The sequence below is a fragment of the Rousettus aegyptiacus genome, unplaced genomic scaffold (genome assembly GCF_014176215.1).
Source record: "Rousettus aegyptiacus isolate mRouAeg1 unplaced genomic scaffold, mRouAeg1.p scaffold_m13_p_4, whole genome shotgun sequence".
Taxonomy (NCBI): Eukaryota; Metazoa; Chordata; class Mammalia; order Chiroptera; family Pteropodidae; genus Rousettus; species Rousettus aegyptiacus.
In genome coordinates this window covers 64,361,658-64,384,401 of record NW_023416307.1, presented here as the reverse complement: position 1 = coordinate 64,384,401, position 22,744 = coordinate 64,361,658, and the positions used below count along the sequence as shown (strand labels likewise).

Here is a 22,744-nt window from a genome sequence, read left to right as displayed (position 1 = left end):
ATGCCTTGTTAACCCTGACGTTTTCTTTTGTTTGTTGTCTTGGCTTTTCAGTGTTCTTGCTAAACAAACAACCAAAAAAAAAAAAAAATCCCACTCTGTCTAGCTATGTTCTTTCTTGTATAGAGCACAACTGAGGAGGATAATATAATCTGTCACTTTGTCAAGAAGAACCTTCTGTGATAGGAGTCTGAACTGGAGAACGGTCCTTAGCAGCACCGTGGTGCCCTGGTCCCTCCTATGTAATGTGGTTTCCTACGCATGTGCTTTGTCTCAGGCTCTGCTTCTAGGGACCAGCCCCACCGGAGATGGGGATCTGTGGACAAGTAATGAAGGAGTGTTTTTAGGAGAAACCTGTACGGAAGTGTGGGAAGTAAGATGGAACAGAGATAGAAGTTAAGTGAGGATGTGGCTTCAGGTGAAGTCTCAGCCTTATTCCCAGGGGGGCTGTGGACCACAGACTGTCTCTTGCCTTGAAGCCACCACCGTGTCAGGGAGTCGGGAAGGAGTGAAGATTGCAGTTATGTGAGCAGGTAGTAGTAGCTGAGCAATGTGTACATGAAAGTTGAACTGATACAAGTGACCACAGGAAATCTGGGCAGGTGATTAATGGTCTGCTAATATATGAAATACCACATTAAGTGTGTGGTGTTTTTGAAATACCTTTAATAGACACAATTTATGAGCCTCTCTAGTTTTGTTTTTTTGGTTTTTTTTTTTTTGGCCTTACTTCTTTCCTGGCCCCTCGACTAGTTTAGAAAGCCCCTACTCAAGTACCATTGCATCATTTTCAAATGTTAGCAGCTGACTCCGACTCCCCTGGGAAGGCCAAGTTCAGCATGTCCTCCACTGTACCTACCATACTAGGAAATGCAACAGCTGTAGAGTCCCAGGGTAACCCACAGAGACTCTCAGAGGCTGTGATTTCCTTACCCCTGTATTTCCAGACTCAAAGTGTCATACTGTGAAGCATGACATCTGGCTTCCTTAGTGTCTGTTCCAAGGGGCCAGGAAGAGCATAGGAGTTAAAGTCCCAGAGGGAAAACTTTGACCGATGGAGAAAACCTATAAATTCCTTTTGCTCTTCCTCTGATGGTTGTTCTGAGGTGCTGTGGTTCTGTAGCAGATGCCTGGAGATCATCCCTTGAGACTAAGCTTGTGGCTCTGTGTTCTGTTCTAAACCTGTGGACAGCAAGGCACTACCACCTAGTTTCTGCTTTTTTCCTTATTTCGCTTCCCCTTTCCTTCACTCTTCCTACCCTGCAACTGTACCTCTACACCTCCCCCAATATGTATTAGCACATGCTTTTAATCTGGTTCCAAAGACACAAACCAAGAAAGACTCCTCACCCAAAACAAAAACAAAAACAGAGCCAAACCAGTACCCCGAGAATTTCAGAGAGTCAACTCAATATATGAATCCCCAAGTGGCAGATTTTCACTGTAAAACATTGGGGAGATTTTTTTTTTTAATAAAGCGAGGATAATCCTAAAATTGTTCTTTTTATTTTCTATATAAATAAGTCAATCCTATTAAAATCTAAATGGATGCTAAGGGGAAATCCCTAGGATGCTACCAAGAGTTTTCCTTTTGTTATGACTTCCTTCACAAATGGGCTCAGTGCCATGAGCACTATAGAGAAGCACCGAATTGAAAAACGATGCAGAAGAGAATGTAGCTATTTTTCCTAAAGGAATTCATAACGTGAACTGGCATGATGTAAGTGATGTGAAACGTTCTTGTTTTTCAAAAAGAGAATTGACTTGTTATGTGCCTCTGGTCACATCTAGGCCAGCAGTTATGAGGCTGGAACTAGCCTTGAGTGTTACTGACGTGCAGGCTAGAGAATCTGACCTGAACACAAGTGAAGTTCTCACCACTGTCACAATTAGTGCTGATGGCTGCAGTCAATTTGGTCTGTAGCTTTTAAGATGGGTACAGGGTAGCTGTTCTGTGCTCTTTATTTTATGCTTGTAGAATGGCCTAAATTTTCTCTTCTGTCTGATTGGCCCTAGCATCAAGATTTCTTTTTGCCATGTTCCATTACAGAGGCCGCCTCTCTTTGCCTTTCTCCCCCACATCTGGAATCCAGCCAAAATGTACCAGAACAAGATGCTTCTAACACTTGAGCCCTTTTGTAAGGGTGCTGATTGCAACTTGGGTAACTTCAGTTTAATCCAAGGTGGAAGATTTATGCTGCTTTTGGGGAAGAAAATCAATGTCTAAAAATAAAACTTAGGCATAAAAATAGGGCCAAGTATTCATTAACTGCTTCACTTAGCTGAATGCTGAAATTATTTCAACAGCGCTAAATCAAACATTTGTGTAGAAGAGGTTGAGTATGTTTTTTTTATTCATAGTATTTTATCTTAGATGATAAATGGGTTACTGTAATTTGTCATTTTATTCAAAAGACATGAATTATATAGTTCTCAAGGGCCTAATTTTCGGCTTATACTCATGCTGACCCTTGAATTGCAACACTTGTGTTCACAAGGCTTTTGGAATGTATGTTTTGGGCTGTTATGGGAGAGGCTAGAGGGGCTGGCAGGACCAGGAGCCAAAGTACAAAAGATTAGAGAGGTTAGAGTTAAGAATTTGTATCTAAGTGTGGTGGGAAACCACTGAAGGGATTTAATTAGAAGAATACCTTTGAATGATTTATGTTTTAAAAATATGACTTTTGGCTATGGTGTTGACAGTGGATTATAAGGAGGCAAGTGTAGAAAAGGGGTAATCAACCAGATATCTATTTTAGATATTCAATGGCTTTGGAGCAGGATTGTAAAGGTAGAGTTGGAGATAAGTGTACAAGTAATGTAGTTTTATCTAATCCAGTAGCAAAAACAAAAAAACAAAAACAAACAAATAAACAAAAAACTGGTGAATAGGTTAGATATGGGCATGAGGGAAAGGAAGAGTCAAAGTTGATTTCTAAGTTTTTGGCCTTCATAACTGGAAGGATTTGGTATCAATTATTGAGTTAAAGACTGGAGGAGGAATAGGGTAATTTTTATTGTCTTGTTTAGGTTGGGGCAGGGACAATGGTAAAGGGGATGAGGTGGAAACAAGGGCTCATGTTAATTCTGTGATGCCTATAAGGCATCTAAATGAATAGGTCACATGGGAAGTTGAATATATGACCTTGACTCAGTATGTAAGTTTGAGAATCCTTGATGTACAGATGACATTCAGAGCCATGGAATAGAGGAACTCACCTAAACAGGGCAAGCAGAGGAGGGGGCCCAGTGAAGGACTAAGGAGGAACAGCAGTGAGGGATGAAAAATTAGGAGAATGTGGTGGTCCAGAGACTAAGAGAAGAATCTTCCATGGGGAAGGTAATAGCCAGTTATATTGAATACAGCTGTGAGATCGAATAACATGAGGACCAGTTGTATCCACTGATTTTGACAACACGAGTGTTTTCATTGACACTGAAAGGGCAGTTGACATGTTATGCAAATGGACCCAGAGTGGATTGAGGGGAGACTGCAAAGGGGAAATGGGGTGACTATTTAGACAATTAGTTCAAGAAATTAATAGAACTGAGAAATAGGTAAATAGCTAATCAAGAATCAAAGAGACTGGTTTTTTTCATGTTCCTAAGATGAAACATTTTGTCATGTTTATGCTCAGAGGATTGAATTGGAGAGAGAGAACCTGATAATATAGTAGACAAGGGATATAATTGAGGGATAAATTTCTAGAATGCAAAAAGAGACGTGGGATGCTGAGCAATAATGAAAGATTTGGCCTTGGTTAAGAGGAGAAGGGGAGGCAGAAAGAGTGGACACAGCTGTTAATGGGGGTGGCTGAGGGAATATCCATAACTGTAACTAATTAAAGAAGCAAGAGCATCAGTTAAAGGGAAATGGGGAAAGAGGATGTTGGAAGTTTCAAGGAAAGGTAGAAAATACTAGAATCATGGAGAATGAGAAAGTGAACCTATCTTGGACAGGGAACATGAAATGCCATAAATTCACATAAAACCAGGTGGAGTTGTTAATTTTTGCTTGGAAAGAGACTAATTAAATCTTTATTTTTTTAAAGTCTATAAAAGTAAAAAGTATTTACATATCTACCTATGTTCACAAATGAGCTCAATGATTACTTGTAACCTTACTATTTAGAGATAATCATTGTGAAGTCTTTTCATATATTATATATACAAATACATCTATAGGAAGAAATATAGAGGTCTTCTTTTCATAACTAGTACTGTTTTACAAGTTTTTACTTTGCCAAGCATGTTAGCTATTGGTCTGAGAAAGATGGAAGCCATTGGAGTGATAACTTTGTCATATTGCAAATGTTTTCCCTATTTATTTGTATTTTAATGTTTTTCTTGCTTTTCCAATTTTTATATAGATGTATCTATAGTAGAAAATGTACAGTCATGTTTAAAAGATACTCTCCCAAAGATTTATATTTAATTATTTTCCTCTAGTATTTAAAATGTAAAAATGAAACTATAAATTATTAATCTGACAGGTTTTAATTTGATAAAATGCAATGAAGGAATCTAATTTTATTTTTTAGTAAAGTTTTAATCATTCTTAAATCTCATATCCTGTAACATTTAAAATACAATCACGTGATGGTAGAGCTCCCAAATAACTTCTTTAAGAATTTTTTTCAGAAGTTTTTGAAAATACTGTATGCTATTCTCTAAACAAATTTTTTAAGAGTAAAAATGATCTATAAGCCCATCACCAGGAAATCAGTTGTACTTTACCTACTTGAAATTATGCATACATTTTCCAATCTGTATTTGCCTACTTTTTTAATTTTTCAAAACTATTAACCATGATTTTAATGGCTACCTTATGATTTGCACAATTATTGGACATTTAATATGTTCCCAGGTTTTGTTTTGTTTTTAATGTGTAATTATAAGTAACACCACAGTTAACATCATTGGCATTTAATATTTCATCAAATTTGTTTTTAGTATATTTACTGTAAAGGCAGTACATGTTCATTGTAGAGAGCTTTAAAAGTAATAGACAAAAACCAGTATCCAGAGAACTACCGTTGAATCTTTATTCTTTCAACAGCCATTTTTCAGTACCTGCTATATACTTGGCACTGCTTTAGATATAAAACCTGCTCTTCAGAATTAACATTTTAGTGTATACTTTTAAAAAGAGACTATGCTACTTAAAAGTTTCATCATAATCTGATTTCCTCCTTTTATAACAAGAAGAACCTCCTTCCATGCTATGGCACTGTCTTTTACAATATCACCCTTAATGGCTGCAGGAGAATTATTTGTGTGGAAGTACCATAGTTTATTTAACTAATCTACTATAGTCAGACACTTTAATTCTTCCAATTCTGATTGCATTTAAAATGTGTAACATACATATTTTGTTTCTTTTTGATAGTGTAACTAACATGACCTTCAGAAGATATGAAGGCACAGCCGGTGCTGTTTTCCCTCCTCCTCATTATTATAGCATTTCTAAGGGGATCTCAAAGTAAGTTTCTTTATATTACACCCAAGTGTTAGTTATTTGGATTATTTGATGAGCACACAATGCAAGGTGGCTATTTCCTCTATAGTCATAGCATTGCGAACCTTTCTGAAAGATCAGTTAGTGAAAAACAGGGAACAAACTGGAAGTCTGCATGGAAATTAAAAATTGTATTTTCTCTTGTCTACTCTGATTAAGGCTCTTTCTAAACTGTTATCTGCTACCAGATATAAAATCACTAGAAAGACAAGTTTGATTAATTGGTTGATTTTTTTAAAGTGTAAGCTTGATATTTACTCAACACTTGACAGAAAGCATTATCAGCTTTGGTAGATCCTGTGATAGACATTTTTAATTAACTGATAAAAGATTAGAGGTGTTTAGTAGAACAATTAGGTAGGTCAACAAAACCACTCCTTTTCTAGCCCACCTTTCCATGTCTTTCAGCATAATACCATGTCCCTCTAGCACTGTGTACAGAAATAAACTAGGTCCCTCTGAGGGAAAGAAACAGGACTTGGCAGAGGGGAAAAGCCCGAGAGGAGGAGGCAGAGGAAGAAGACTTTGTGACAGGGCCATGTGAGCACCCAATTTCCTCATCTTGGGTGGCCTTGGCCAAGGTCTAAAGGAGTTTACTATATCATCTATAAGATAAGCTCCTTTCTAGTCCTAATATAGAATTCATAGGGCATACAATCTACTTAAAATGTTTTGTGAAATGGTCAAAGAAACCGGATGCTGGCTTCAATGATTATGAAATGGCCAAGTATATTTTCTTTGCAGGAACTTTGACCATGAAATCCATTTGCTTTTAAAAATCAACTTCTGAAGTAGATAATAATACACATATGTATGTCAGGAGGATTGGACTTCCACATTTATACCCAGAATACTATTTCTTAACTAGTTTTCATTGACTCATAGGATATCCTGAGAATTGTCTTAAAGCCAAAATAAATGAGTCACTTATTTCTCCTTTTGGACTGCTCTTGTTTGTGTGCTCCCTCACTTGAGACTGTCTGAATGAGTATTCCTAACAGATTTCTGAACTTAGGATTGTTTTCTGCATGCTCCAAATATTTCCTAGCCCAACCAAGTTAAGTTTGTTCTATTTTTTAAGGGCCTACTGGCTTTAGCTAGCTGGATAAACTCATTTGTTATGGTGCTAAAAGTGAATGTGCTCAGGGAATAAAAATCAACAGTAGTCTTTTATTACATGATATACAAGTATGTAGCAGGCCAGGATCAGAGGAAAGATGAGACTATTGATCATGTGGGGAGCAATGTAGTATTTCTATGCTTTAAGTTATTGCCAATTCTCATAGTTACAATCAGTCAAACAGATATTCAATTAAAATTGCAGAAACTCAAATAGCTTCATAGCTTATTTCTAGTAGACTAGCAAGTGTTCCTGATGATGTGGTCTGTAATGATTAGGCTGCTGATCTAAGTTCTTCTAGGTAGTCCTAATATCTTTGATACACCCATCACTAATTCTCTTCAGAACTGCTTGATTTTGTATACATTCTTTTCAGGTTTTTTCAATCATAGTAGTACCCTGAGTGAGAAAATAGTCCTTGGAAAACTTGATGAAGACGTAATTCTCCCTTGCTCATTTGAGAGTGGGCCCAACATCATAATTCACTGGAAGAATCAAGATTACAATGTTCACACATACTACAAAGACAATGACCATTTGGAAAAGCAAGATCCCAGGTACACAAACAGGACATCCCTCTTCCACAGGGAAATTCACAATGGGAATGCCTCCCTATGCTTCAGAAGATTAAGCCTTCCAGATGAAGGAAGTTACATGTGCTATGTGGCAACATCATCTATGAAAATCACAAGCAAAGTGGTACTAAAGGTGGGAGGTAAGTATGCATAACAATGACATCATCGTTTAATAAAACATAATATCATTCCATGTTTTCTGAAATGTCTTTTTTTAAATTTGTTATGCTATGGGATTCCTTCCCAAATCTACCTCATTTTTAATGAATAGTATCTCATAGTATAGACATGCTATGATTGATACACCCATTTCCCCATTAGTAAATATTCAAGCATTTCCAAGAGTTTTAATGTTATAAAAAAGTTGTGATGAACATCCTTACACTTAATATAGGGAAATAAGTGATCAGAAAGAAAAGCGTTGGAAGATTTTAATACATTACTTATCAGCCTTCATTATTAATCTCAAAATTTTCTGCTAATATGACATCTTAAAAATATTGAATTATTGGCTTAATTACATTTTTATGTTTTCTAAATGAATACAATTTTGATATATAGAGTTGACTCTTGAACAACACAAGGGTTAGGGGTACTGATCGCCCATGCTGTTGAAAATCTTCCCAAAATTTAAGTCAGCCCTCTGCATATGTGGATTTCCAACACCCAATTGACCCTCAAACAGCATGGGTTTGAACTGCACAGGGCAATTGAAAAATATCCACATATGAGTGGACCCACACAGTCCAAACCCATGTTGTTCAAGAGTCAACTGTACTTATCTCTTGTCCATATGAACTTTACTTATCGATTCATTTATTTATTGGGGTGAGGGGGAGGCATTTTCTAATGGGCTGTTTTATTCTGCACTCATTTTTTCTCCCTCTGTCCCATTTAGCTACTTCAGACCTTGACTCAAAAATCTAAGAATTATGTGTCAGTACCCAAAGAGTCCAGACTGCTGCAGGAACTCTAGTTTATAGACTTCAACACCCATGTTTGGGTTGCTCAGTGAAGCCATTAGAGTCCTTCCTAGAATTCTTTCTAGAGAATTGAGGTCGCTAGTTGCTGTGTATCCATGAATGTTCTTTTTTCCCCTTGTAGGTAATGATGCTATAGTTTAAGGTTTTACAGTTTTTGTTTGTTTTTCCTTTCAGTAACTGCCAAGTTTTCTCATAAAGCTTAGCTTTTCATTTCATGGGTATTATAATAAATGTTCTGCACAGATGGCTTCAAAAGAAGCTAATGATAACTGTTCCTCTTGTGCCTTTTTTTCTCTTCCATAGCTTTTGTCACACCTGAGATCAAGTATGAAAAGAGGAACACAGACAGCTTCTTAATATGTGTCGTGTTACGTGTTTTTCCTTATCCAGTTATCACATGACAAGTGGACAATACACCTATCTCTGAAAGCAATATAGAAGAAATCAGGGATTTTGGTTCTTTTTGTATTAAGAGTAGAGTAATATTACACAATCAAATTCAACTTATGAATGTACTATTGAAAATTCATTCCTGAAGCAAACATGGTCAGGGAGATGGACGATGAAAAGTAGGCTCCATGGGGCTTTCTGTGTATGTCAGAGGGTGGGAAGGAACAGGGATTGATTTACAGGGAAAGAAAGGAACATAAAAGAAAGGAAATAAATGTAACTGCAACAGTTAGAAAACCAGGACTAGAGTCCCAGGTCTAATGTTCACTGGTTGTATTACCTTAAGCAATTGTTTTTACTTTCGAGGATGAGTTCTTCATTGATAAAATGTAAGTAATCCTTACCTTGCCAGATGTTTGAGTTGAAGGAAAATATTTTTGAAATGGAGTAGCAAATCTATTCATTTGTATTACTGTATTTCTCTATGGTTCATCCTCTAAAGAGTGTCTTCTACTTGCATTGCACTTTTAAATATCAGAGGAGAAGGAACGAGTGTTTGCGTATTATCAGATCACCACCTCTGATTCTTGGCAATCTTGCAACTAAACAAAATTAATTAATATCATTGTGTCTCTTTAGTCTCTTCACATAGTACTTGCCAATTCATCTTTATCAACACTTCTATCATTGCATGAGCAGTTTTTAACATTCTTTCCTCTCGTTTATTTCAACAAACCCAAAATCTGGTCAATCTCTATAAGCTACCGTTTAAGAAAAGATTAAGGGGAAGGAATATTTATTCGACACTGCTTATCTAATAGCAAGGAAAATTGTTTTACATTTCATTAGAAGCAAAGCAAAATTTTTCTGTAAATCTCCATTATAAAGGGAAAGTAGAGGTTAACTATCCTTTTTGGCCTTTTCTTCTTCTCAGTTTCATATTCTCAAAACACTCACTAAGAAGATACTAAAAATATAAGTGATTCACCACCTTTATATGATTTGAGTGCTAAAGGTGTGGGTACTCGATGTTCACTTTTCATCAGCCAAGCAGTGATGGGAACATGGGCGATGGTTGAAAATGTTAAAATTAAATTGTAAATATTTTCTATGGAAAATTGTATTTTCTCATGTTTATTCAAAACTGAGTATCCTGAAGCACTAACAGGTCCTTAGGCGCCATGCTATTTTGTCTTGAAGCTCTATCATGTGCCAAACGTTGTTGCTCTCAGACCATGAACTTAAAAATGTGACTCTTATTTCTGGATCCACAGCATCTAGTGGAAACACGGAAAAATAAAACTAAACCAGGAAGGCAGCATACAAAGGGAACAATTAATTCTGTTTGCTGTCAATGGGTATGAATGAGGTCGTTACAGAATATATGCTTAAGGAAGTTGCATAGGGTAGAATTTTAAGGGTAGTAGAAAGTTCCAGGACAACATAGGCATTCCAGGTAAAAAACACATGTGTGCAAAAGCACAGAGGAGTAAATATTACTGGATTTATGGAAGTTTAAGTGGTTGAGGGCAAAGCTTAAATATTAAAAGGTAAGGCTGAAGAGGAATGTAAAAAACAGATGAAAGGCCTTCTTCCTCTTGTTAAGGAGGATTGGTGGAAACATCAGAGAGATCCTGAACTTGCATTTTAGATAGCCTGCTTTGGCATCACTCTCTTGCAGATGGACTAGAAAGCAAGTGAATCTAGAACCAGAGAGAATAATCCATGGTAGTCCACAGAGGTCAGCCTACAGAAGGACAGAACAGGAAGGACAAGATGCAACTGGATCTGGAGGGGCGGGCCAAGAATACGCAGCAGAGTACCTGCTCTAAAAGAGCTCAGTTTATTGGGGGATTACCTGCACATAGTTGTAAATGCCTTCTTATGTGCAGGAAAGAGACTTTGTGCAGAAGGAAAAATTAAGAAGTGGTTGAGACCATAAAAGTAACAGACTACTAGGGAGTAGATAGAGTGACAAGTGTGGAGTCCTGGGAAATACCAGCACTTGAGAGATCAATAGAAGAACAATGAATTTAAAAAGTTGATTCCTGGTAGCAATGTGAATATTGGGTGCCCATGCTTCAGTGCTCACTGTCAGGTTGTAGGAGTTAAAACCCAGGTATGTCACCTCTCCCTAGCTGGCTCAAGCTTTGGCCTCCTTGAAGGCCTAAACTTGGTATGATCCTTTTAAAAAGTTCACAGTACAAATATCCGATTGCTCTTTAAGAAGGTTTTTTCAAAGGTATTTCTAAAAACTTAAAAAATTCATTTGAAAATTTTATTTTCATTGATGTTTCCTTTTCTATCCTGTTGTTAGATGGCCTTCATAAAATGCGAAGGGAAAACGTTTTACTCTCATGTGAACTTGCCAACTACTTTTTTCTACCAAATCAAGACTTCATAGTCACTTGGTCCAGAATGAAAAGTGGGACTTTCCCTGTCCTGGCTTACTCTCTGAGTTCCTCACAAAATATAGTTATCAATGAACCCCGACTTTTATGAAGCGAAGAACTAATAAACCAAAGTGACTTCTCTTTGACTTGGACGGACCTTAGTGCTTTTGACAGTGAGGATACTTATGCAATATTTCTTCAAGCAAATATACTTCTCTCACCTTTCAAACAGTGCATGTAGGTAAGTTACAAGTTGGATTGGATAATGGGTTTTGTCTATAGCAGTAGAGCTGCAAATATTAAATGGGGAAACCAGGTTGGCATTTAAAAAATACCTTTGATTAATATTTTTGAAAATATTATTTACAGTGATACTTCTTGTCAAGGTGGTAGACAAAAAATTAAAAAATACATATATACATACATAAAATAGTTTTAGACTCTATCCATAGAGTCATAGAATGTGTACTCATGAAGTTGACTTTCTAGGTGGGTTGGTTGATTCCCTTATCCTTAAACTATCAACTTGACATCACAAGAGACCACGGCACCTCTCTTTTTATTCATTTAAGATATTTGAGTCAGTGTAATATGTTTTGGAAAAACTATCATTCTAGTTGTAAAAATTAGGAATAACAGATTTGGAGGTTTGGTGACGCTGTGTGGTAAGATTTGGGAATAAGAACGCAGTTCTCTTTAGGTTGAGTTGTCTTCTAGACACTGAGAAAGAACACTTCCTTTTTAGAGCTGACACTTTGAGAGTACCAAAAACTAGGATGTATTTGAAGCTCCTATTTTCCTCCAAAATAGGAGTGTCAGTTTATGTAAAATGCAGTTAAGCTTACATCTTGTTTTTTAAATGTTGGATTCATTTTGGAGTGTAGAAAAATAATCAGGAAGAAGTGGTCTGAAGACTATATATATATTTCATCTTTCTAAGCAGAGATCTAATTTTCAGTTTGCACAAAAGGAAGTATCAGGACTAATTTATCTCTGACAAAGAAAAGCGTTTCAGAATCTCTCATTCCCAAGCAATCTCTGGTCCGTTGAGACTGGAGGAGAATCTGCTCAAACTTCCTCCAGGAAAAAGTCTGTAGCAGGAGCTACCCCAGCAGGGAAGAGAACAGGGCAAATAGTCCTGTACCCTGTACACTACTCTTTCAAGGAAACTTGGTTTTCTATTCTGAATTGCAATTTCCTACTTGTAGCCTTGTCCATGAGATACTTTAACATTTGAAAAGGAAGCCCAAGTAGGGGTGCTTATGATTCCTAGAGTCTAAATCTTCTCGATAAAGGTTGCCCCGAATTGAATGGAATTAAATCTTGCTAAGTTTTGCTGCTAAATCAATATGAGACCTTGGGCAAATCTCTTTACAGGTAGGAGAACTGAAGGTCATAGGTAAAGAAGCAGCTATATTTTGCAGGATTTTCTTCAGGAGGAAAAATATGCATGTGAAAACACTTTAGAAAGTCAACTTAACATTTCTAAATTGCTCCTTTACATGGGTATAGAATTCAGAATGACACAGATATATGAAGAGGTTAATGTTTTATTGGTTGTAAAATATTTTTAAGAGTATGTTCTTAAAAATTGAGCTGTACTTAAAGAATAACCATAAACATTTTTTTCCCTTGAATTGGGCTTCGTGCGCTAATGTGTGCTCCCCACTCTTTGGTAGGGTATAGATCATAAGATTAGCAAGTTATGATTTTGGTACTCAACATCTCCAAGTTTCTGTCTTTTGGGGGTCCCCATTTCTTTTAATACTAATTATGATTCTAGTTCCAACCAAAATTCTGGGAAATGTTCAGGTTTCTCCAGTTATTCCTGAGGAGTTCCAAGCACTGTTTTCCCTGTAATTGCCTGTCACCTCTCACTCAAGACCATGGCTCTTGCTTAGGTCTTCTCATCACCTCTGCACTTATCCTCACTATTTCTCTAGGACCCTGGCTTCTCCAAGCCAGGAGTGAACTGCACCCTCCCTTCATCCCCCAAAGAAAACGCTGGACTGAGGCTAGTTTATAATCATAGTTATTCCTTTGCGAAAGTGTATTCATTCTCTTATTATATAGCAAGGGAAACTTAAAATTCATAATAGACCCATTGCCTCTCAAATTTTCAGATCTTTTCCTCTTCTGACTCCCACCCCTACTAAACACAAAATCGGTTAATATTATAGCTTTTGCAGATTTCCCACAATAGAGACATTGAGACTGGGAGTATTATTTATGTTCATGAGAAATGCTATGATCCAGACAGGGCTCTTTAACACGTCTTTTCATTATGAAAAGTGTTTTCACTAATATGATATTTGCCTGCCACCCAGAAGGCAGAAACAACTAGTTTTTTAAAATAGTAAACATACTCTACCCACCCATCCACATGCTTTTTTTTTTTTTTTTTTAATTATTATTTAGAACCAAGTCAAAGCACAGCTCCCTGGATTATTCTGCTTTTGGTGATTTTGGTGCTTTTGGTTTCGGTGATGGTATTTTACGGAGTCAAATCAAGAAGATGCGGCGACTTCATCATAGGTAATGCCTCATGGAAGATTTGGGTTCTATCCCTGGGTCTTCAAGTACAGGGGTATCAAAGATGACACGCAGCTATATACCTACCCTGCTTCTAGACATGTAAACAGATCTGAATTTTCTGGAGAGTCATTTGTAAAATTTATTGGCAATCTTTTTTAAATGCTCCCACATTTCCACCTAACTACTCTACTTCTAGGAATTTATTCTAAGTGGTCAGATACACACCAAGTTATATATAAGCACATGCGTTGCAGCACACTGCCATTCCTTCCAGTTTTCCTAGTATTTCAATAAATAAGTAGGGGTTGAGTAAATTAACTGGATAGCACGTGCTACTTAAGTTTTGTTTTTACTAAAAGAGAGAAAAATCTGGCAGTACAATAATACCTAGGATGATTCCAACTATCTTGCATTTAAAAAAAAAATAGCTAAAAAGAAATAAGCCAAAGCTTTAAAAATGGTTGCCCTTGGAAAGGGCTTGGCCTCTCTCCACCACTCACCTTCCCAGGTACTTCTCTTATGTCTGGACTTCCTTAAGTCACTGAGCTCTGTTTTCTCTTTTTTTGACCTTTTGTCTGTGGTTACTACTGCTCCAAATAGCATTGTCCTTTATGGGCGATTTTATTTTAATTCTTTAATTTTTAAAAAAACTTTTCTCAATTTTCTTCAACAAACCTGTTATTTAAAACAACACATTAGAATGCCATGGTCACACTACTTCTTAAAATACTTTGCTTTTATGAATAGGATTAAATCTAGGAAAAAACATATTCCCACATTTTACAGTTGAGACAACTAGAATGCAAGAAGTTAACTCAAATGCTAAGAAGGTGTGTGAAACAGACTTACATATGCCACCTAAGATGATCCAGCTAACTCATGGCAAATGTAGATCTAGGCCCCAAGAAGCTCTCCCTTTTTTCATAATCCCTACGAGAAGGCTCTGAGTATCTGGGAGGTTGAAATAGGTCCCATGTCTCTTCTTCTCATTGGTATCTGCCAGTTGCCCCTACTAAAGTTAGAAGATTTGGTCATAGAAGAAACTATTATTGAAAGTAAGATTTCAGGGGTGACAGTGAGCAAGAGTTTTACCAGTTTTAGCCCTGTGATTGTACTAATAGGCATGCTAGTCTTCTTACCATTATTTCTGTCCCTTAGCCAGAAGTAGAAAAAGATGGGAGGTCACAGGAAGTCTAATTTGTCCCCCAAATGTACCCCCTAACCTAATATAATGATACTTGTGATTGGATTAGGTTCAAATTACATAACGCTCAAAAATAACAGGTGGGTTTCTATGCTGGAAGTGTGCATAGGTCAGGTCCTAACAGAAAATGCCTAGCACATTCAAAATTGTACAAAGGGGGATACAGAAGATAGTGCATTCTACCCCACACACCCAGAGCTGGGAGCAGCTGAATAAATAAAACTGAACTTGAAGGGTCTAGGAGAAGGAGCAGATTTCAAATCCTGGAAGGAAAGAGTTCCATAAAATCAGCTGTCTTGTAAGGAGAGTGACCTTCATTCAACTAGACCAAGGTGACTTTACAGGGAAGGAGCTGGACAAATAAATGACTGATTTTGCTTTTCTCTCCCTGTAATCTCCACCTCCAAGCCAGAGGGAAGAGATGACCTGCAGATGGAACGCATCCAGGTCAGCTTCCCATGGCAGAGAGCAAGATGGATTCTGATTCTGGAGTAGCAGTCAGGAGATATCAACAAAAACAATGTCAGAGTACTGACCAATTTTTAAAAAGTGTTCTACAGTTATGTAGTTAGATGGAATGAAAATATATTTCAGGCTGTTCTACTAAAAGCCACAAACCTCACTTGCCTGCAGGTCCCTGGTTGTACTTTCATATGGTTATGGTTCAAATGTTTTCCTTTTCTGTTCTGTTTTACAATAATACCCTTAGTCTAGGATACATATAAATTATTCTAGATTTTAGCAAGGCCCAGAAGAAAGGCCTTTCTTGAGAAATGACATTTTATCACTTTTTCCTTAACCACCATTCTCAGCTTCACCGTCACCTCCTTGGCTGTTACTTTCCATTAACAGTAGGAATCAGGCCAACAATCCTAAAGAGCCAGGAATTCCTGGCCTGGTCGAATTGCATTTATCTCCACTTTGGAGCACCTGAATTGGTCAGTCATAAGAATTTATTGCTGTTTGTTTCTGATGAGGTATTTATACACTAAATGCATTTTTAATGCCGTTTGTGGGAAGAAAGATATGACAAGGGGGTGTAACTAGGGTTATTCTAATAACAATTACAGGCACACCCTGTTTTATTGTGCTTTGCAGATGTTTTCTACAACAAGCAAGTCTATCGGCAACATTTTTCCAACAGCATTTGCTCACTTCATGCGTCATATTTTAGTAATTCTTCCACTCTTTCAAACGTTTTCATGATTACATTTGTTATGATGATCTGTGATCAGCAATCTTTAATATTACTAGGACAAGACCCTCCACCAGCATAAAGGTTATAACTCTCTTGAAGGCCGTAAAGTTTTTTTAGGGCATGTATATTATTTTTTGACATAATGCTATTGCATGCTTAATAGACTATAGTATAACATAAACATAACTTTTATATGCGCTAGGATACCCAGAAATTTGTGTGATTCACTTTACTGCAATATTCACTTTATTATGGTGGTCTGGAACAGAACCTGCCATATCTCTAAGGCTCGCCTAAATACTGAGGTAGGAATAAGGGAGAATTTGAGTGTTTGAAAAGAGTTTTGTTTTGTTTTTTAAGTTCTCTTTCTTTCCTATAGGAAGGAGTACTGTCCCTACGGGTGGGAGAGCTATCAGTGCTGATAAGGAAGAAAACATAGTAAGACATTTCTTTTATCAAACCATTTATAGTATAAGAATGCTACTGTAAAGAGGTAATTGAAATTTTGACTGTGATTCACATATTGTCATTCAAGACTTCTGTAGAGGAAAAAAAGCAGGAAGGATTGCAGGATAATATAACAGGAAAAAAAATACAATTAGGCTTTTCCCAATGTCTATAATTAAACAAGCTCTACTTGCTTAAATAAGCGGTTGCTCTTCTTGTCGCCCATTGTTATTTGTAGGGATCTCGAATGGTGCCATGGGTATGATGTATAGAAGTAGAAGGATATAATAAAGTGTAGAAAAACAGACTACATTTTCTGCCCAAACTCAGACTGCTGACCTTTCATACTTTTTAAGCCACCTCTAGGTTCCTTGAGGGCTGATAATTCACTTACGAAGTATAGTTTGTATATTTCCTTTTTGTTGTATACTTTTTATTATTTATAAGTTCTATTAATCAGAATATAAATGAGAACCAAGAGTGGGGTAAAGTTATTTTTCCACTTGTTAAAAACTTAGGAACATCTAGCAAGGGGATTAAAGTTGAATGATAAGACTCAGACTTCATAACTACTTTTATAAGTGTAATGGATCTGACTGTAGATGCAACAGTAACTTAAAGCTACCCCCTCCCAAACACCAAGACACTACTATCATCAAACACTTAAAAAAAATAGACCCTAAATGGCTATTGTAATGTCAGAATAACCACTTTTATTTATTTTTTGGTTCTAGGTTCTTTCAGAACAGCTGGCCAGTACAGAAAATAAAGACAATGATGCTTACGATCTGCTGTCACAGCCCTAACATCCAGTGATTTCATCTCCTCTTCCTTCTCTGGGATTCCAGCACTGGCTTGCCAGGACCAGACAATTCTACCATTACAAAAACTTGTAAATATGCTCTTTTCCAGTATTGCGTTCACTTTCAAGGCCTAAGCATCATTTACTGACCCCCTACCTGCCTCAAGATTCTAACTGCCTGGATGCCAAGGATTCCTATTCACCTTAGAAGAGAACTGTCATTCATTTACATTGTTGCTTCAATCAGCTGGGGAGGCTACCGTGAAGTTTTCTCTATGAACTGATTCACAATCTGATCAATAATGGGTGAGAGAGCCGGTAGGAGAAGTCATGTTAGAGAAAAGGTGGAAAACCAGAGCCTGGAAACCAAGGTAGTTGATTTGCTAAGGTATGAGATGCCAATTTTACATGAATGGTCACATCAGTTTATCCAATTACATTTAGTATGCTGAGTCTTAGTAACTCAAAGAAGAAGAATATCAGTATCACCAGGACCATCTAGGACAAAAGTACCTATCAACCTGAGGACTGACATCTGTGGAGTTGGGTTATACTTTCTACGACCAGGTTTGCATAGCTGAGTGACTCTACCTCTGAAGATAATCTGATTCACTCTTCTGGCTCAGTTGTCATATTGCATATCAGTATTCTAATAAATTTTTATGCAAGAGAATGGATAGTGCAGCTAACTTGATCTATATCCTTTAATTTTAATCCATTTATAAGAAAGAAAAAGTAATTTTTATGACTTAGCCAAAATTTGACCCTATAGTTTATAGGAGAAAACCAACTCTTAATTATGTGTTAATGCCACCTGGTCCGGTTTTCTCTATCAGCTGGCCTTAACTTCACAGTCACATATTTTTGCTGACGCTTATTTGCTACAATGTTGTGACAGGTTTTCATAAACTGTAAAGTATTAAGGATGCCATTGCAAAGAAAACCTTTACAAAGGATCATGGGACACTTTGCGAGGAGAATATGTTCAGAATTTCTGTGATCCTCTTACAACAATGACGATAACAAATTATAGATGAAAGCCAACACATTGAGGATGGCAGACAAGGAATAACTTGGATCCTTCAACACTGCTGAGTCCCTGAATTAGGAGTAGGGGTTGAATCAGAGAGACAGACTGCTAAGAATGACAGAAAATAAGGATTTCTCATAGGAATTCAACCTCACGCAATTGTGGGCACTGGTGAAGTCTGTGCCAGGCTGTCTCCTCTGCATCTGGTGCTAGGCTTGAAGTCACTCCAGGTTGTCTGTGCCAGTGGTCAAGGAGGAGGGTTAGACATGGAATGAGGATGAACTAGAATCTTGTCTTGGGGGCTCTAATGTCCATGCCATGGGTGACCTGCAAGGTAAGCTGGTGCCCACTGCCATGTAGCCACACACATGCTTGGCCAAGACTCTGAGCCTGAAGATGGAAAATGGCAGGGACTGGAGGAGCTGCTGTTGATCTCTACTAGCTAACGTTTTTGGCCTGGGCACTGACCTTTTGAGCATAAAATAAGCAGCTGCTCCTCTCTCTCAAACCTGGTGCAACTTTCTCTCCAGTCCAGAACCACACAGGAAGGAATTCTGAGAAACACACCTCCAGCTTAGGGAAAATGGCACAATACCACTGAATGTCTTGTGTGAGAATTTGCTTCAGTGTTTAAAGTCTGCACCAGCATGTAGCCTACATGTGTGTCAATTAGGACAGATTTATCTACAAGTTCAAACTGCTTAACCATGATTATATGTAAATCACAGTGCTAAGTTTATCAATTCCCACTATTAGTGGCTAAAAATATAGATTTATGGATTAGAGATGAGTCAAGCAAAGTTCATAACTTCAGTAATAACTATTTACCAACTTCCTCTAGTTTTCATGGACAATAACTTGTCTAAGGATATATTCTATGAATATTACTTATTAAGGGACAATATGGACAAAGAACAAGTATTAATTCATTTGTTAACCTTTACAAAGTTTTGCATCTATTTAATCTTTCATGTGAAATGTTTACTTATATTTGAAGATCAAGAAATCTCCATTAACTTTAGAAGCAGTTATTACATTTTTCTAATTACCTTGTTTATACTGCTTTTCACACTACATAAACAGTGTTTTTTGTTTGTTTGTTTGTTTTTTTCTGCTTGTTTCAAATGCAACTTAACTTTTTGGCCATAAAATAAAACAGTCCTTGTAGTTCTCCAGCCACTGTCCTTCAAAAGCAAGGACTGCTTATTCTTCTTGAACCTGAAAAACAGAATATCAGTGTATCCTATGAGATTCTTGAGACTTTCATCAGTGGAACAGAACACATGCCCAGAACCAAGCCAATCCTTTCCAGAGGTAAGCAGGCCTTAGCCAACTCTTCACTAGCTTCAAAGGGAGGCAGGAATTTGTGGCAATTATCTCCATTATAGAAAGCAGACACCCACCGGTAATTCACCCCAAAGGTGTGCTTGATCACTCTCAGTTTTCCACCAGCCTTCCCTTGCCAGGGAAGGCAGCGCCCTCTCCACCAGCCTCTGTAGCCACACCACCAGTTTGTGCCACAGCCCCAACACACAATTCTATTAGAAAACCTTTTTCTCTGCTTTATGACAGTTGAGAGATTTTCAGGCTTTCCTTCTGTGAATGGGACACAATTCGTCATTGTACTGCCAAGGACGCTTTTCTATTCATCCCTGGCCTCTCAAGCAGTTTCTGCTTTGCTCATTTTATTCTTTGTTGGAAACAACTGTGACCAAGTCTAATACTTTACATCTGTTTTGGAGACCCTTCAACCTCCTGCAGCTGAGTGCGATTGCGGCACATGAGACATTTCCCTAACAATCCATTAAATGGGGTTGCTGGGCAGGCTGTGCACAGAAGACCCCAAATCCAAAGCCATAACCTTCACAAGTTGATGCCAGAGTTCAAACCACTTAACTGGACCTTTCCACATAGGCCTTATCCCTGAGACAGCTTTGTAGGCATCAGTAAGAAATCTCTGGAGTTTGCCAATGACTCATGCTTCTCATATTTAGCTCTAAATATATTCACCATACCAATTTTTAGTCTCTCCTTCAAAAGAGATCCTTTTGACCTCGCTGAAGGTAGTGTTTACTACTGGCAACTCTCTCTACTCATTTTTAGGGTTATAAGTAATTCATTTATAATAAATAAGAGGACCAGGCATATACCAAATTTTTTTAAAAAATGATGATGTCTACCTGTGCTAGGCACTGTGCTAAGTGCTTTATAGACATTCTATAAAGAGTATTCAATCTCCTTTGGTTAGCTTCTCCTCAGATCTCATTTAAAAACTGTGTTCCTGGGAAAATCTCAGTAGGACTCTAAGGCTACCCTGACTGCTATGGTTTGAATATTTGTGTCCCCCGCCAAACACAAAATTCATATGCTGAAATCCTAACACCCACGGTGATGGTGGAAGTGATTAGGTCATGAGGTTGGAGTCCTAATGAATGTTATCAGTGCCCTCATTTTAAAAAGACCCCAGAAAGCTTCTCCCTCTTCTCCCATGTGAGATTACAGTGAGAATAGGGCCATCTATGAGGAAGTGACCCTCACCAGATACTGAATCTACCAGCACCATGATCTTGGACTTCCTAGCTCTGGAACTGTGACAAATGTTTGTTGTTTGTAAGACTCCCAGCATCTGGTGTTCTGTTATAGCAGCCTGAATAGACTAAGACACTGACCCTGCCAAGCCTGCAGTTTGGTGTTCTTTGTCCCTCTGCCACTTCGCCAGGAAAATTAGGGCAGCAGCCTCTAATACTGGAGCAGAACAGCAGTTTCATGGATCACAGAAATGTACAAAGTTTCTTTCTCTCTGTTTTAGGACAGAAAACTAGAAAGCAGGACTCTTGCGTTTGTTCTTCTCCACTGCCTCAGTTTTAAACCTGTGCCCCCAGGTCTCCACGTTGACATGGTACAAAGTCACATACTTATCTATGATAGAAACACTCCACTTAGAATTTCAAGCAGATCCATCTGTGCTTTTAAAATCGTCTTTGCTCCCTGGGCTCCAGACTATTCTATATAAATAAATCTAAGCTTAACACTTCCTACTACCTGGACAAGTAGAATTGAATAAATATGGGAATTTAATAAATATGGGAATATTTTGTTAGAACCTGTTTTTTGTGTTACTTTTTAAAAACCTTTACAGAGAAAAACAAGAAATTTCTTGTTATACTGATCCATGTGATGCTATGAGCCCTATACATGCATGCTTTAAGAGAACAGAGTTGAATATTTGAAATACCTTTTTTCCAAACTCTCTTGCTTTAATCTTGAGTTTATTGACTTGAGATTCTGCTATCTCTGCCCTTTCCATAGCTTCATTCAACTCACGCTGTTGCTTCTTATGCTTGGAAAGATACTGATTGGCTTGTGCTTCCTATAAAAAAAGAAAAAGAAAAAAAAAGAAATCCCTGTACCTACATAGTCATATTTTTTCTGCTTTGACATAAGAAAGTTGAAAAATGTGCGAAAGGAATCTAAACTTCTAGGTATTGAGAGGAATATCATGTTTCGGCATGACATATAGGGATTCAGACTTTCCACCAGGCACGAGATCTTTTTATAACTGTTTCTCCCTGGAAATTTAGAATATGGTCGGCACTTTCCACCAGCTGGATGTAGTCCAGCTTTTACAGATTTGGTATGTGATAGAATAACCATGGTTGATTGTTTTCTAATCAGTTCAACATGTAATTCTACCTCTGGAGAGAGGAGGCTTGTCTTTACAATTATATGGGTCAACAGGTAATTATTAGACATAAATGTTTTAGCCCAAATCATTTAAATAATTCAAAACCCCTCAAGAGATATTTTTAGGCGCAAGCCAATAATATATGGCACTTCTCCATTACATTCCATGTAGCTATGGATACTAATCCGAGACTGACAGATACATTTCAAGTGATGGTGTTTTTGTATACAGTCTTGTCCAGGCTCATCAGGAAAAAGGACTATGAATTTCATTTATGCTCACTCAAGGTTTTAGGGTGATGAAGGCCCCAGGGTGATTATCCAACCCAAATTTTGCCATCTCTACTGATGCCATGCTTTTACTTGGCTCATTTCTTGCAGTGCACATGTTTAGGTGTAATCACAAGGTGGAAGGAGAATGCTCTGGCTCCCTGAAGGGAAAAGTAGCACACATTTTTACCATGGGTGATAATTCCAGTTTGAGAAAACACCACAGAATGAGCAGATTTTAAGCTGAGCTGGTTCTCTCTGACAAGCTGCTCTCCTAGCTCAGGGCCACAAATCTCCATTAATGGAAAACAATGGCTGGGAAATCCACAAGGCTGCAACCGCCCCAGGCACTTACTGCTGCCTCAATTTGCTGCTTGTAATTTTGCAGTTTTAGCTGAAGATTATCCATCAGAGTCTGCATCCTGCTCAGATTTTTCTTATCTTCCTCTGCCTGAAATGCAAAGGTATGTATGTGAAAATGATTTGAAGGATCCAGCAGTCTCCATTGAGAGTAGCTCACACAAGGAAATAAGAGTAAGGAAACTTTGGTAAACACCAGATTAGAGTTATGATTTGAAAAATGGGTTTAACTCATCTC

General features: G+C 37.7%; 2 protein-coding genes across 4 annotated transcripts in view; one reads left to right on the top strand and one right to left on the bottom strand.

Annotated features, from left to right (window-relative positions):
* The window catches only part of HHLA2 (HERV-H LTR-associating 2), a 104,597-nt gene extending 87,391 nt beyond the window's left edge, over window positions 1-17,206 (top strand). Inside the window, 7 exon segments of the mRNA XM_036219475.1 lie at window positions 5,387-5,479; window positions 7,012-7,350; window positions 10,901-11,149; window positions 11,152-11,217; window positions 13,395-13,511; window positions 16,293-16,351; window positions 17,095-17,206. Coding sequence (XP_036075368.1) covers window positions 5,413-5,479; window positions 7,012-7,350; window positions 10,901-11,149; window positions 11,152-11,217; window positions 13,395-13,511; window positions 16,293-16,351; window positions 17,095-17,166 — 969 coding nt within the window. The 5' untranslated portion in view covers window positions 5,387-5,412 and the 3' untranslated portion in view covers window positions 17,167-17,206.
* Window positions 17,207-19,102: 1,896 nt separating this feature from the next.
* MYH15 (myosin heavy chain 15) overlaps window positions 19,103-22,744 on the bottom strand; it is a 138,043-nt gene continuing 134,401 nt past the window's right edge. For all 3 annotated transcript variants that reach the window (XM_036219471.1, XM_036219472.1, XM_036219473.1), the window contains 3 exons: window positions 22,502-22,597; window positions 21,428-21,562; window positions 19,103-19,410 (listed from right to left, as the gene is read on the bottom strand). In XM_036219471.1, the coding sequence (XP_036075364.1) occupies window positions 19,396-19,410; window positions 21,428-21,562; window positions 22,502-22,597 (246 nt within the window). In that variant the 3' untranslated portion in view covers window positions 19,103-19,395. The remainder of the gene's footprint in view (window positions 19,411-21,427; window positions 21,563-22,501; window positions 22,598-22,744) is intronic.